At 34.6% G+C, this 14,031-nt stretch overlaps 1 protein-coding gene across 9 annotated transcripts in view; it reads left to right on the forward strand.

Moving 5' to 3' along the window:
- The window catches only part of Zmym4 (zinc finger MYM-type containing 4), a 150,081-nt gene that overhangs the window by 117,448 nt on the left and 18,602 nt on the right, over window positions 1–14,031 (forward strand). For all 9 annotated transcript variants that reach the window (XM_027937373.2, XM_071617667.1, XM_071617666.1 and 6 more), the window contains 7 exons: window positions 4,016–4,134; window positions 4,941–5,112; window positions 7,463–7,516; window positions 7,928–8,107; window positions 8,707–8,801; window positions 13,373–13,544; window positions 13,707–13,802. In XM_027937373.2, coding sequence (XP_027793174.2) covers window positions 4,016–4,134; window positions 4,941–5,112; window positions 7,463–7,516; window positions 7,928–8,107; window positions 8,707–8,801; window positions 13,373–13,544; window positions 13,707–13,802 — 888 coding nt within the window. The remainder of the gene's footprint in view (window positions 1–4,015; window positions 4,135–4,940; window positions 5,113–7,462; window positions 7,517–7,927; window positions 8,108–8,706; window positions 8,802–13,372; window positions 13,545–13,706; window positions 13,803–14,031) is intronic.

The raw sequence follows: 14,031 nt of genomic DNA on the forward strand, positions 1-14,031 counted from the left end.
TTTTTATGGGAAAGGTATGTGGGATCTGTTTACCTTAAGTACATATTTTTTTCCAGTGTAATGTCTTGGGTTGCTTATATATATTGCCATTTTAATTCTTACAACATCTCTATGAGTAAAGTTATTTTCCCTGGGCCTTAACAAGTTAGGTCGAAGGGAAGAAAGTTGATTGATAATAGCATTCTGTGAACACTTTGTTTAATTTCCTTATTGATGGTTGTATTGAGGAATAAGAATAAGCTTTAGAGTAATATAGGCAGGCTCTAAAGAGGGGCTATTTAATGCTGGGCTTGGTGGCGCATGCCTGTGATCCCTGAAGCTTGGGAGGCTAAGGCCAGAGGATTGCAAGTTCAAAGCCAGCCTCAGCAATGGCAAGTCATTAAGCAATTCAGTGAGACCCTGTCTCTAAATAATATACAAAATTGGGCTGGGGATGTGCCTTAGTGGTTGAATGCCCCTGAGTTCAATCCGTGGTACCAAAAAAAAAAGGGGGGGGGCTATTCAAGTTTCATCTACCACAACTCTTGTTTGTTCTCCCACCCTTCCTTTCCTCTTTCCTTCTAACTCTCTATACCCCCAGCCCGTCACACTGTTTTAAATAAAGTCAGTTGCCTTGGGGAGAACTTCAGAAAAGCTTCTTTTTAAAAAAAAAAAAATTATTTTTAAGTTTTAGGTGGACACAATCTCTTTATTTTGTATCTCTTCATTCTTTATATTTATGTGGTGATGAGGATAGAACCCAGTGCCTCGTGCATGCTAAGCGAGCACTCTACCACTGACCCACAATCCCAGCCCAGAAAAGCTTCTTTTTGAAGAAGAGTTTCCTTTCCTTATAAACTGCCTCTCTCCATAGGAAAAAATCTCTGGGCCTCTTCTATGAAATCTATTAGTTGGCCTCTCCTGGCATGTAACTTCAGCTCTATAAGTGAGCTAGGGTGAGGGTGATCAGGACCCCAGTGTTTTTAGCCTCCTGTTCCTATTTTAGATCCTTCATCCTGTAAATGAAAGTTGGCTAAAGTGTGGCCACACACACCAGCAATTTAGTTTCTTCAGCCCTGAGTTGGAGGGAGTGAGAAATGCTGATGAGTTTAGTAATCCTTACCTGATACTGGTGAGTTTGGTAATCCTTTATTGGGGAGAGAAGTTTGCTCTTCCTTGCTGTAGTGACTGAGAATGGAGCTTATGTCAAGTTGAACTGAGTTGAACTTAGGTGATAGAGCAGGTAGGGGCTGGAATATATCATAGATTCACAATTCTTACTGCATTTTAATAGTTTTTCTTGAAGAAATGTTTCTTCATTTGCTATTATGCCCTTTCAGCAGTTTCCTAGAGTTTTAGTAGTTTTCATCTACTTTGTTTGTTTCACTAGGGAATGGGTCTGCATAGTTTTCTTACGCTACCATCCAAAAGTCCCAGAATTTTTAAACTAGAAAGGAAACTTAGATTCCTAAATCAGTAAGGTAGTCCTATAGGCCAGTGCTTCTCAAACATTAATATGCTCTGCCTGAGAATCTCACTAAGTAGATTCCATTCAGTGGATTTTAAAAATTTACACCTTTTATAAACTTCCAGGTAAAGTCAGTGCTACTAGTCCATGGACCGCACAAAATAACTATGGCTAATTTAGTGATTTCTTTTTATTGTGTTAATACTGACTTCCTATCTAATCAAATAAAATATTTTTTGTCTCCTGCATTTTTTGTCTAAAAATTGATGCTAAAATTGATGCCTTACAACTTTCTCACCTGTAACCCTAGTCAGATTATTAGCATTTCTCTTTTTGTCACTTATTCTCCTACATCAATGAGTTTACAATTATTTAGAACATTTTCTGGAACTTAGAAAGTTCTCTATAGATATTTTTTGTTAAATAATAGAATGAATCCTGTATTCTTTCTAAATGATAGTTTTATTTCTAGTTTTTGCAGTTGTTTTTCAGAGACTGGTTTTTGCCAAGTTGCCCTGGCTGGCCCTGAACTTCCAGGCCAAAGTGAGAGTTAGAATCATCACATTAATAAAAAAAACAAAAAAAACTCAAGATGGACTGAAGAATTAAATCCAACATATGCAGCTATGAAACTATTAGAAGGATCCAGAAAATGCTTTAGGACACTAGTCTGAGCAAAGATTTTTTTGAATATGGTCCAAAGAGCAGAGACAACATAAATAAAATGACAAATGGAAACAATTAGAAGAGTTAAGAGACAAGCTATAGACTAGCAACAAACATTTGTAAACTATTCATCTGACAAGGGATTAATGTCCAGAATGTACTTAGCTTCCCAAGTGGCTACTTGAGAAGGCAAATGCCTTATGTTTTCATCATGTTTCCCCCACCCCCACCTGAAATGAACACAGGGGAGCTTAACCACATCCCCAATTTTATTTATTTACTTACTTATATTTTTTATTTTTTTAAGTTATAGATGGACACAATACCTTTTTGTTTATTTATTTTTATGTGGTGCCAAGGATTGAACCCAGTGCCTCACATGTGCTAGGCAAGCACTCTACTACTGAGCTACAACTCAAGCCCCTATTTTTTATTTTGAGACAGGATCTCACTAAGTTGCAAAGGCCGTCCTCAAACTAGTGTTTCCCTGCCTCAAACTTCCAAGTCTCTGGGTTTACAGGCATGCACCACAACACCCAGTGGTTTCTTCATACTGTTTCCATAAAAGGTGTATTAATTTATATTCCCATGAATAGTATAGGAGAATTCCCCTTTATATACATCATTGCTAGCATTTGTTATTTTTTGTTTTTTGATAAGTCATTCTGAGATGATATCTCACTGTGATTTTTTTTTTTTAACTCGTTCTTTCTTTTTTGTTGTAGATGGACACAATACCTTTATTTGTTTTTATGTGGTGCTGGGGATTGAACACAGTGCCTCACCCATGCTAGGCAAGCACTTTGCCACTGAGCCACAACCCCAGCCCCTCATTGTGATTTTGATTTATGTTTCCCTGATCATTAGTGATGTTGAGAATTTCTTCATACTTGTTTTCGTAAATAAAATGAAGGCAACTAACCTTATAAAGAAAATAGATTTGGGGGCTGGGGTTGTGGCTCAGTGGTAGAGTGCTTGCCTAGCATGTGTGAGGCACTGGGTTCAATTCTCAGCACCATATTAAAAAAAATAAATAAAGGTCCATTGACAACTAAAAATATTAAAAAAAAAAGAAAATAGATTTCTTCATCTTAGAATTTTAAATGTTCAAAGGCCAGTTGGCATCAACTCAGGGTATCCCACTCATTACTTGATGGCATGGACAGCATTGGAGGAGAATGTATGGGAGCAAGCAAATAATTGCATCTTGAACCATGAGCACAAGGAGACTAGCATCTCACAGTCCATTTCAATGATCTAAGGACCTCCCAATAGACTCTATCTCTTAAAGGTTTCCCCATCTCCCAACAGTACCACCTGGGGGCCAAGCCTAATTACAGTGGAGTCTTGTGGGCACACACATTCAGACCTTAGCATTTGTCCCTTATTTTTATTTATTCTTTGAAGAAATATCTGTTCAGATCATTTGCCCAGTTTAAAATCAGATTATTTGTGGGGTTTTTTTTGCTGTTATTCGAATTTCTTATACATTCTGGACATTAATCCCTTGTCAGATGTTTGTTGCTAGTCTGTAGCTTGTCTCTTAACTCTTCTAATTATTTCCATTTGTCATTTTATTTATGTTGCTCAAAGTAGTGTCCTAAAGTATTTTCTGGTTTCTTCTAATCATAGTTGCACATGTTGGATTTAATTCTTCAGTCCATTTTGAGTTGATTTTTTTTTTTTTTTTTAAGTGATGAGAGATATGGAGTCTAGGTTCATTCTTCTGCATATGGATTTTGTCTTTCCAGCACTATTTATTGAAGGTATTTACGTCTTTTCTCCAGCATATCTTCTTAGAGATAACATTTTGAAACACAAATCTCCATAACCTTTTTTAGAAGATATTTTATTAAAATATTTCTCCTTTCTTTTTCCTTTGTCAATTTTTTCCTCCATTAGAAGACACTCCAAGTCAGCCCCAGATTATTGTGGTGCCAGTTCCTGTGCCAGTGTTTGTGCCGATACCTCTTCATCTTTATACTCAGTATGCACCAGTCCCCTTCGGAATTCCTGTTCCAGTGAGTAATCATGTAGAGATAAGGCGAATTTAACATGTGTTTTTCCTCAGTTTAAATTTTACAGCTCTCTAAAGAAAATTTTCACTCACTGGTAAAGTGTAACTGATTCTGGTTGGATCTGGAGTATGTAGCGGACTGCTTTTATTTATACCCTGCCTTCTTGGAGAGTGTTATGATGTAAGATCACTCAAACAGAAAAAGATCAGGAACTGCATGCATTAGAATCTTGGGATTCTAGCCAGAGTAAAAAGAATACTGTGATTTTTTTTATTTCTCAGGTTTTTTTTTTTTTTTTTTTTAAAGAAAGCTATTTAAAAAAAATATTTATTTTTTATTTGTACACAATACTTTTATTTTGTATATTTATTTTTATGTGGTGCTGAGGATCAAACCCAGGACCTCACATGAGCTAGGTGAGCACTCTACCGCTGAGCCACAACCCCAGCCCAGCTATTTTTTTTTTTTTTAATATGAACATTTATTTTTCCTGTACTGAATCCTTAAGGGAAATAGTTGTGCGAAAATGTTAGCAAGGAGTGTATGCCAAAACAAAAATGAAACTGAGTTATAGAATTACTATTTTGAAGGATTCAGACATATTTTGTTGAATGTTCAGAAAAGCACTTACTAAGCTTTTATTTTAATGGTTCTAGTCTTATAAAAATGAACAGTCAAGACTACATGATCATCAACAGTGACAATATCTTGACTTTATTGTTTTTAATATTTAAATAATCTTGTAAATAATGGTTTTGAGTACAAATCTATTGTATAAGAAACTTTTCAGTCTGTCCATGGTCTTTCAGATGCCTGTCCCCATGCTTATTCCATCCTCAATGGACAATGAAGATAAAGTCCCCGAAAATATTGAAGACATTAAGGAAAAACTTCCTACACATCCATTTGAAGCTGATCTCCTTGAGATGGCAGAAATGATTGCAGAAGATGAAGAGAAGGAAAAGACTCTATCCCAAGGAGGTTGGTACAATCTTTAAAAGTAAAGAAAGAAGTCAGGCATGGTGGCACACACCTGTAATCCCAGTGGCTTGGGAGGCTGAGGACCACAAGTTCAAAGCCAGCCTCAGCAACTTAGTGAGGCCCTAAGCAACTTAGCAAGAACCTGTCTCTAAATAAAAAATAAAAAGGGCTGGCAGTGTGACTCAATGATTAAGTGCCCTTGGATTTACTTGGTTCCCCCTAAGCCCCCTAAAAATTTTCAAAGAAAAGTAAAGAAAGAAAGAAAAAATCTACAAAATTTCTCATAATTCAGGTAATTTTTAAACTTAAATTATGATCATTTTCTGATTTTATCTGTATATTCAAAGCTATGATCTGTATATAAGACTTCCTGATATATAATAACCAGCATGCTGATAAAGGGTAAACAGAACCTTAAGATGTAAAACCTTTGGGCTCAAAATGGCCTATATATAAATCTTATTTTAATAGGTTGGAACAAGGATGATAGTAACATTCATCCATATTTCCCATTCCTTTAGCATTGTGTTATGTGCATTGTCATTTCATTTTTTTAAAGATTTTTAAAAAATGGATACAATAGCTTTACTTTATTTATTTTATTTATTTTTGTGTGGTGCTGAGGATCAAACCCAGTGCCTCACATGTGCGAGATATAGCGCTCTTCCACTGAGCTATACCCCCAGCTCCTGTCTATTTCATTTTAATCTTTACAACAGCCCTGTGAGGAGGGTATCATTTACTTTAGATTTCTTACCTGAAAAATAGAATATTAGATTTGCTCTGATTGTGTAGTCAACAAATGTGGAACCTGAACTTGTATCCAGATCTGTCTGATGCCAGAGTACATATTAACCAAATATAATAATATTTCAGAAAGATTTCTAGTCTTAATTAGCACATCCTTGGTTTTTGGATATAGAAAGAGGTGGAGAAATTGTCATTTATAATATTTGAAATATGTAGCTGAGTTTTCACAAAGACCTTTCCAAAATTACTGATGAGTCAATAAGCTTACTCTTTTCTTGAAAGATTTTCTTTTATTCAGTGGTAGATTTTGATTTTGCATAGTAAATGCTAGGTGATTTTCTGAACCCTGAAGGATTTGAAAAAACTGCTGTCAACTTTTCTGTTGTATTGCCAGTAAGTTTCTGAGTCACATATATTTTGAGAGATTGATGGAAACTTATTTATTGTTTTTCCAGTGTTCCTTCTGTTGTTTTGCTCTTTAATGTTAAAATCTCAAAATTCTGATGCACACATATGGAATTTAATGTCCCAAATGTCCCTGTGCTTGATCTTCTAATCTCTGGTAATATATTTAGTTTGGAAATTCAGACAATTTTTGATTATATACCTCATTTTAAATTGACTTCTCCTTTCACATCAATATTGAAGCTTTGTCAAGTTTTTGCTCTGGGCAGATGCTATGACTTTTGCCTTTGTCTATAGTTGAGTCAGATAAAAAAAAAAGCTTGAAAACTAATTTTCAAGAGACATAATGATAATCACTGTAATATGTATGAAATGAAATGGTTTAGAAACACAGTATAGGAGAGATGAATTTCAGCTAAGGGGATCTGGGGTTATAATTTCTCTTTGATTTTAGGGAAAATCCCAATGTTTCTGTGTAACCTGGAAGGAAAAAAAAACAAAAACAAAAACACCACTGGACTCTTCTAGCTTTGTACTTTCCACATACTTTAGAGTTGATTGTACTATGTTCTGTTTAGTTCTGTATACTGAATGCTCATGTAACTTATTATTTTTTTTTTTCTGGGTATTGAAAACCAGGGGTGCTCCACCTGGTTCTTTGTAGTTTTTATATTGACACAGGGGCTTGCCAGGTTGCTAAGGCTGTCCTTGAACATGCCATCCTCCCATGTTAGCTTTCCTGAATAACTGAGAATTGCAAGTGTGCACCACCATGGTCAGCTAATGTAACATTTATTTATAAGTTTATTTATTTATTTTTTCAGTTTGATAGTAAGGATTATTATATTTGGGGAAACAACTTAAAGCAGATTTGTTAATCTTTGAATAAATTTGGGGGGTATGGTTTAAAGAAGGATTTTATATAGCAGAAAAGTATAAAATCAAAAGTGAAAATTCCTCTCTCCATGACTTTTTATACTGCTTCCTAGAAGTATAGCCAGTATTAATAGTGATGATGATTTAATTGCTTTTGCCACTAGTGTTTAATTATTTTAATGAGTTTTTATGTTCTAAAGTGTGTTTACTTAGAACTCCGTGGTATTGTGCATGTATATAATAGTCATCTCATTTGAGATGCAGTTTGTTTTTTGTTTACTTATAAATCATTTTATTATATGCTTTGCTTTTCTTTTAGGATCTCAGACTTCTGAACAGGAACTCTTTCTAGACACTAAAATATTTGAAAAAGGTTTGTAGTTGTAAATATACTTTGGTTCTTTGAAATCCTATCCTTTGTTAGTAATTAAAGCCTGAAAAGAATTCCATGTAATATTTGTGATTTTAATTATTTTAAGGGGCATCAAGTGTCCGTGGTATATGCTAATCCTTAGTGAGAATAATAAAAACTGCCCCAAATATTTGTTTTAAGGATGGAGTTAAGCTTTAATGTGCTTACCAAGAATATGAATTCAGTTCTGTGAGACAGGTGAACAAATTGCTTTGTTCTTAAGTGTACCTAGATAATTATTCATTGGTTGTATTTCAGATTTGGTGTTCAGAAGTTTAGGAAGGTTTCTCAGCATGTAAAGAGACTATCTTATTTTGAGGGTTTCTTATTTTTGAGACTGTCTTATTTTCTGAAATATTCTTAATATTTCAGACCAAGGAAGTACATATAGTGGTGATCTTGAATCAGAGGCAGTATCTACTCCCCATAGCTGGGAAGAAGAATTGAATCATTATGCCTTAAAGACAAATGCTGTGCAAGAAGCCGATTCAGAACTGAAACAGTTCTCAAAAGGGGAAACCGAACAGGATCTGGAAGCAGATTTTCCATCAGGTTTGTGCAATATAACCTATTCACTTAAAGTCCTTTATTTTAGAAGATTGGTAAAACTCCAGATTGACATTATAAATCAGTTAAAATGTACTAGAGGTAATCTAGGGTACAAGTGGTTCCTGTCTTTTCTAGCTTTGGTTTGTGCAATTTTGTTCTCAAAAGTGGTTAAATTATTTTGTGTTTTTTATTATTGTTGTTTTTGGGTTTTGGTAACAGGGATTGAATCCAGGGACTCTTAACCATCGAGCCACATCCCCAGTTGTTTGTATTTTTATTTTGAGACAGGGGCTCACTGAGTTGCTGAGGCTGGCTTTTAACTTGCTATCCTCCCGCCTTTGCCTCCCAAGTCACTGGTTTGAACATTGGTTTTTGAACATTATTATCTTACCTTTTTCACAGTAACTGTTCTGTATGAAATTTTCTTGTTAGTAAAGTTTTCATTTAAGTGCTATATCCCTCGTTTCTCTTAAGTATATAAGTAAATTATTATGACAAAATAATGACTATAGTGATGATTACTTAGTATTTCCCCAGTCTAAATCTTTATTTAAATCTGGAAGTTAATTAACATATATCATGCTTTCTGCTGATTATCATAGAATCCTTTGACCCACTTAACAAAGGACAGGGGATCCAGGCACGTTCCCGAACAAGAAGACGACACAGAGATGGTTTCCCCCAGCCCAGACGAAGAGTAAGCAGCAACTTAATTTTTCTAGAGTTTTCTTTCCTTTATTCTACCAGTATTTATTAGTTCCTGTTGTTTATAAAACTCTGTAATAGCCAGAATGGGGCAGTTGTGTGCATTATTTTACAACCTTATGTTTTTGTGCTTTTGTTTTTATGTCTTGAAGTTCAGTATCGTTATTTTTTTTTTCCACGTTTCATTTTAATTAATTGAATCCAGGCATGCTTTACCACTGATCTATTCCTAGCTGGTTTTTCGTTTTGTTTTAGTGCTGTTTGTTTTTTTTTTGAGACAGGGTCTTGCTAAGTTGTTTAGGGCCTCACTAAATTGCTGAAACTCGTCTTGAACTTGCAATCCTTTTCTGCTTTAGCCTCCCAGGTCGCTGGGATTACACTGTACCTGGCATTCTGTTACATTTTTTTTCAGTACAGACCAACCCTCCCTCCATCCTTCCCTCCCCCTCTTCCTTCCTTTTTCTTTTCTATAATTGAGGGTTTGTTTTATTATATTTAAAAGTTTTCATAATCCTTTTTAATGTATATTTCTCATTTAAGAACTCTAAATTTAGCTACTTTTTTATGTTCTAATACTTGAGATCACTATTTTATATAGTAAAGTGTAATGATGAAGGTCATATGTGCAATCTTTTGTGCTAAAAGGGCTTTCCCCTAACAAAGTTAAATGAATACTAACCTTATTTTTTTAATTGGCTCTGTTGACTTATGAAAATTGGATTTAATAAATTCTAAAGATATATAATGTGATGGATTTTGACACATGTATGTAGTATGTTCAGTCTACCACAATTATGAAAAATTCTTTTTTCCTGAAAGAATCAGAAAGTTTTTCACAACTTTTTGCCGTCAGCCTCATCTCCACATGCTGACACCGCCAGTGTGCTGTGTCAGTTGATATAAATGTCTACCTTTTCTAAAATTTCATAAAAATAGTCTCATAAGTATATTCTGCTATGTCTAGGTTCTTTCACTTAGCATAGTGTTTTTGAGATTCATACATGTTTCATGTCTCAGTGGTTTGTTCTTTATAGTTTTGAGTAGCATTTAATAAGGACATACTAAAATTTGTGCAACTGTTTAATAGGTAATAGAAATTTGTGTTGTTTCCATTTTGGGGCCTTTTGTTGTTATTGTTCTTTTTTATTTTGGTACTGAGATTAAACACATTGTGCTAGACAAGCACTACACTGAGCTACTTCCTCAGCACCTTTTTATTTTTTTATTTTGAGACAGTGTCTCATTTTGTTGCCCAGGACTGGCCTCAAACTTGCAGTCTTTGCCTCAGTCTTCTAAATAGCTAGGATTGTAAGTCTGGAATATTTTGAATAATATTTTTAAGAATATTTTAGAATAAGCCTTGGTGTTAACATATATTTTCATTTCTCAGAAGAAAAATATTTAGAAAATGGGATTGCTATGTTTTACACTAAGTATATTTCTAACTTTATAGGAAAGCTGCCACATTGTTTTTGAAAATAGATCTACTGCCAAACATAGTGGTACATTCCAATAATCCTAGTGTCTCAGGGGGCTGAGGCAGAAGGATTGTAAATTTGACACCAGCCTTAGCAATTTAGTGAGACCCTCCTCCTAAAATAAAGGTCAGGAGTAAGGGGTATTGGTGATAGGAATATAGCTTAGGGGTACAGTACCCCTGGGTTCTTTCCCTAGTACTGCAACAACAACAACAACAAAAAAAAGAAAGAAAACAAAAAAGTGAATTTACTATTTCATATTCCAATTACCAACATACAAGGGCTGACATTGTAGTTCAGTGGTAGCATGTATAAGGCACTGGGTTCGATCCTTAGCACCAAATAAAAGTAAATAAAAGATATTTGTCCATCTACAACTAAAAAAAAAAAAAATTTTTTTTTAAAGTGTGTGAGAGTCTGTAAGCTCCATGACTTTGCAAACACTTGGTATTGTGGAGTTTGAATTTTACCAGTCCAGTGACTTTGTAGTAGAGTATATTCTGATTGTGTGTTTGATGATTTTGAACATCTTTTCATGTGCATATTTGCCATTTTGTGCCTTTACCCAACTCATGTTACCTAAGATATTCTCTTATGTTTGTTTCTTTTTGTTTTGTATGCAATACTGGGAATTAAAATCAGGGATGTTCTACCACTGAACCACATCCCCGGTCCTTTTTTGTCTCACCAAGTTGTTGAGGCTGGCCTTGCAGATGTGATCTTCCTGCCTCAGCCCTCCCAAGTAGCTGGGATTATAGATATGCACCACTGTGCCTGGCTTTCTCAGCAGTGTTTTTTACCTTTCATTCTTTTTATAGTCTGTTAAATTTGTTTCTGTGCTGGGCACAGTAACACATGTCGGTAACCCCAGTAGCTTGGGAAGCTGAGGCAAGAGGATCACTATTTGCAAGCCAGCCCAGGCAACTTAGCAACACTCTCTGTCTCAAAATAAAAAAGGGACAGGAATATAGTTTAGGGATAGGACACCCTTGGGTTCAGTCCCAGCACTGCTAAATAAATAAATAGTAAGTTAGTTTTAATTGTTATAAGTGGTAGTATTTTAAAATTTCATTTCTGTATTCCTTATTAGTATATAAGAATACAAATGATTTTTGTGTGTTTAGTCTATGTTCTTTAGCTTTGCGCCATTAAATTCCATAGGATTTTCTACCTAGACAATCATGTTATTTGTGGCAAAAAAAAAGAGTTTTAGTTTTACTCTTTCCTTCCTAATCTGAATGTATTTTCCTCTTTTCTTGCTGTATCAAACTTAGCTAAGACCTCTCCTGGTTATTATTACTAAGATGACCTTTTTTGCATTGTTTCTAATCTTCAGGCAAAAGGATTTAGTCTTGCAACGTTTAGTGTGTTGTTTCCTGTAGGTATCCCTCCACCAGGTTGAGGACATTCCCTTTTCCTGATCTGCTGCAGATTCTTACCAGGGTTGGCTGTTGAGTTTTGTTTGGTGGATTTCTTACTTCTTTTGAGATAGTATCCGGTTTTCCTTTTTTGAGTCTGTTAAATGACAAAATATATTACTTTAAAAAAAAAAATCCAAATGATTAAACTTGCATTCCTAGAATAAACCCTACTTTTTAAAAATAATATATTTATTTGTTTTTTTATATATTACAGAATTCAGTTTGCTAATATTTCATTAAGGTTTTAAGTGTCTCTGTTCAAGAATTATTCACATGGTTTTCTTGTAATGATTTTGGTTTTGGTATCAGGGTGTTGGTGATATCAAATTCTCTCTTGTTATGTGAAATACAATTTGTATAATTTCTTTAACTAGTGAAATTCAACTGTGAACCCTTCTGGATCTGGTGTTTCTTGTGGAGAAGGTTTTAAATTGTAAATTTAGTTTCTATAGCTATTCAGATCATCAGTTTCATTTCATTAATTTTTCTGTCTCTTTTTATTCCCTACTGATTTTTGCTCTTATTTTAAACATTTCCTTCTTAGTTTGGGTTATACTCTGGTCCTCTTTTCTGGTTATATTAAGATCGAAGCTTAGGGGCTGGGGTTGTGGCTCAATTGTAGAGTGCTTGCCTGACACATGTGAGGAACTGGGTTTGATCCTCAGCACCACATAAAAATAAATAAATAATTAAATAAATAATATAAAGGCATTATGACCATCTACAACTAAAAAAAATAAAGCTTAGAATATATATTATAATTTTTATATCATTTTTTCATAAAAGCATTTGAAGTCTTAACTCCATCACAGAAATTTTGATGACATTTTGTTTTCATTTATGTTCACAATGTTTTCTAATTGCATTTAAAATTCCTTCTTTACTTTTTTTTTTTTTTGTCCCCCTTGTGGTATTAGGGATTGAACCCACCGCCCTTGTGCATGTGAGGCAAGTGCACTACTACCATTGAGCTGCATGTCCATTTGTAATTTCTTCTTTGACCCATGGAATATTTATAAGTATACTATTAATTTATGATTTTGGAGAATTTTCTTAGCATATTTCCATCAGAGGGTTCTAATTCAGTTCCAGTGTGGTTAGAGAATTTTTAAAGGCCTTTTTTTTAAATTACTAAAAATATGTTCTATTAAACTAGGCCCAACTGGTAATAATAGTGATATCTCTCTCTCATTGGGTGGAGCCAGTGTTTGGAACACGCTAAGTACTCAAATGTTGGTAATTAGTACAAGGTGATTTTCTATATTTATGCATTTTTTTTCCTTTTAATATGAGTTGGTTTAAATAATCTGTAAAGCTCTATTCAGCTCTAAGAATTCTGAATCTTTTTTGGAGGGAGGGGACCAGAGATTAACCCAGGAGTGCTTAATAATCACTGAGCACATCTCCATCCCTTTTTTATTTTTTATTTTGACACATGCTAAATTTCAAGGCTGGCTTTGAACTTGCATTCTCCTGCCTCAGGCTCCCAAACTGCTAGGATTACAGGCATGTGTCACCATGCCCATTTAGAACTCTAAATCTTAATGATATAAAACTAAATTTCATATCCTATAGGTTTATGCCCTTTCTGGCTTTGAGAACTCTGATTCTTAAAGATCCAAAACTGCATTTTTATATTCTGTAAATTTTTGGAATTCTTACAGGGACGGAAGAAGTCTATAGTGGCTATGGAGCCCAGGAGTCTTATTCAAGGAGCCTTTCAAGGGTGTTCAGTGTCTGGAATGACCCTGAAATATATGTATGGGGTGAATGCCTGGAAGAATTGGGTTCAGTGGAAAAATGCCAAGGAAGAGCAGGGGGATCTAAAGTGTGGAGGTAAACGTTAACAGCATGAATTTGTGTCTTGATTTAGGCAAGGGAAATATAAATAAGCAAAGCCATAAATTAACTCAAAAGGGATAGTTCTTTTATCAGAAACTATAAAACTGAGTTTGGCTTTACTTAATTAACCCTTTCAATTTTCTTTTTCTCTCCAAGGAGGTGAACATGCCTCATCCAGCCCATGTTCTGACCACTTAGGAAGTGCTCAAGACCAGGTCCTCTCTCAAGAGTCCTCAGAGTCCGGCTGTAGAGGTAAAACTTGTTTCTTTCCTCTGCATTCGTTTTAAATTATTCATAATTTGTTGATATAAATTTGTAAGTTGAATGTCTAAAGTTTTTAATTTTTGATTCTTAAGATGGAAAACCTCAATTTTAAAGGTTATTATAAAGGTGTAAAGGTAAGATTGTGTCTTCTGGTGTAGAATTTATTACACAAATATGAGGAATTTTTTTTCTAACACCAGACAAGTGCATCAAAAAG

This window comes from Marmota flaviventris, chromosome 10 (assembly GCF_047511675.1).
Source record: "Marmota flaviventris isolate mMarFla1 chromosome 10, mMarFla1.hap1, whole genome shotgun sequence".
Taxonomy (NCBI): domain Eukaryota; kingdom Metazoa; phylum Chordata; class Mammalia; order Rodentia; family Sciuridae; genus Marmota; species Marmota flaviventris.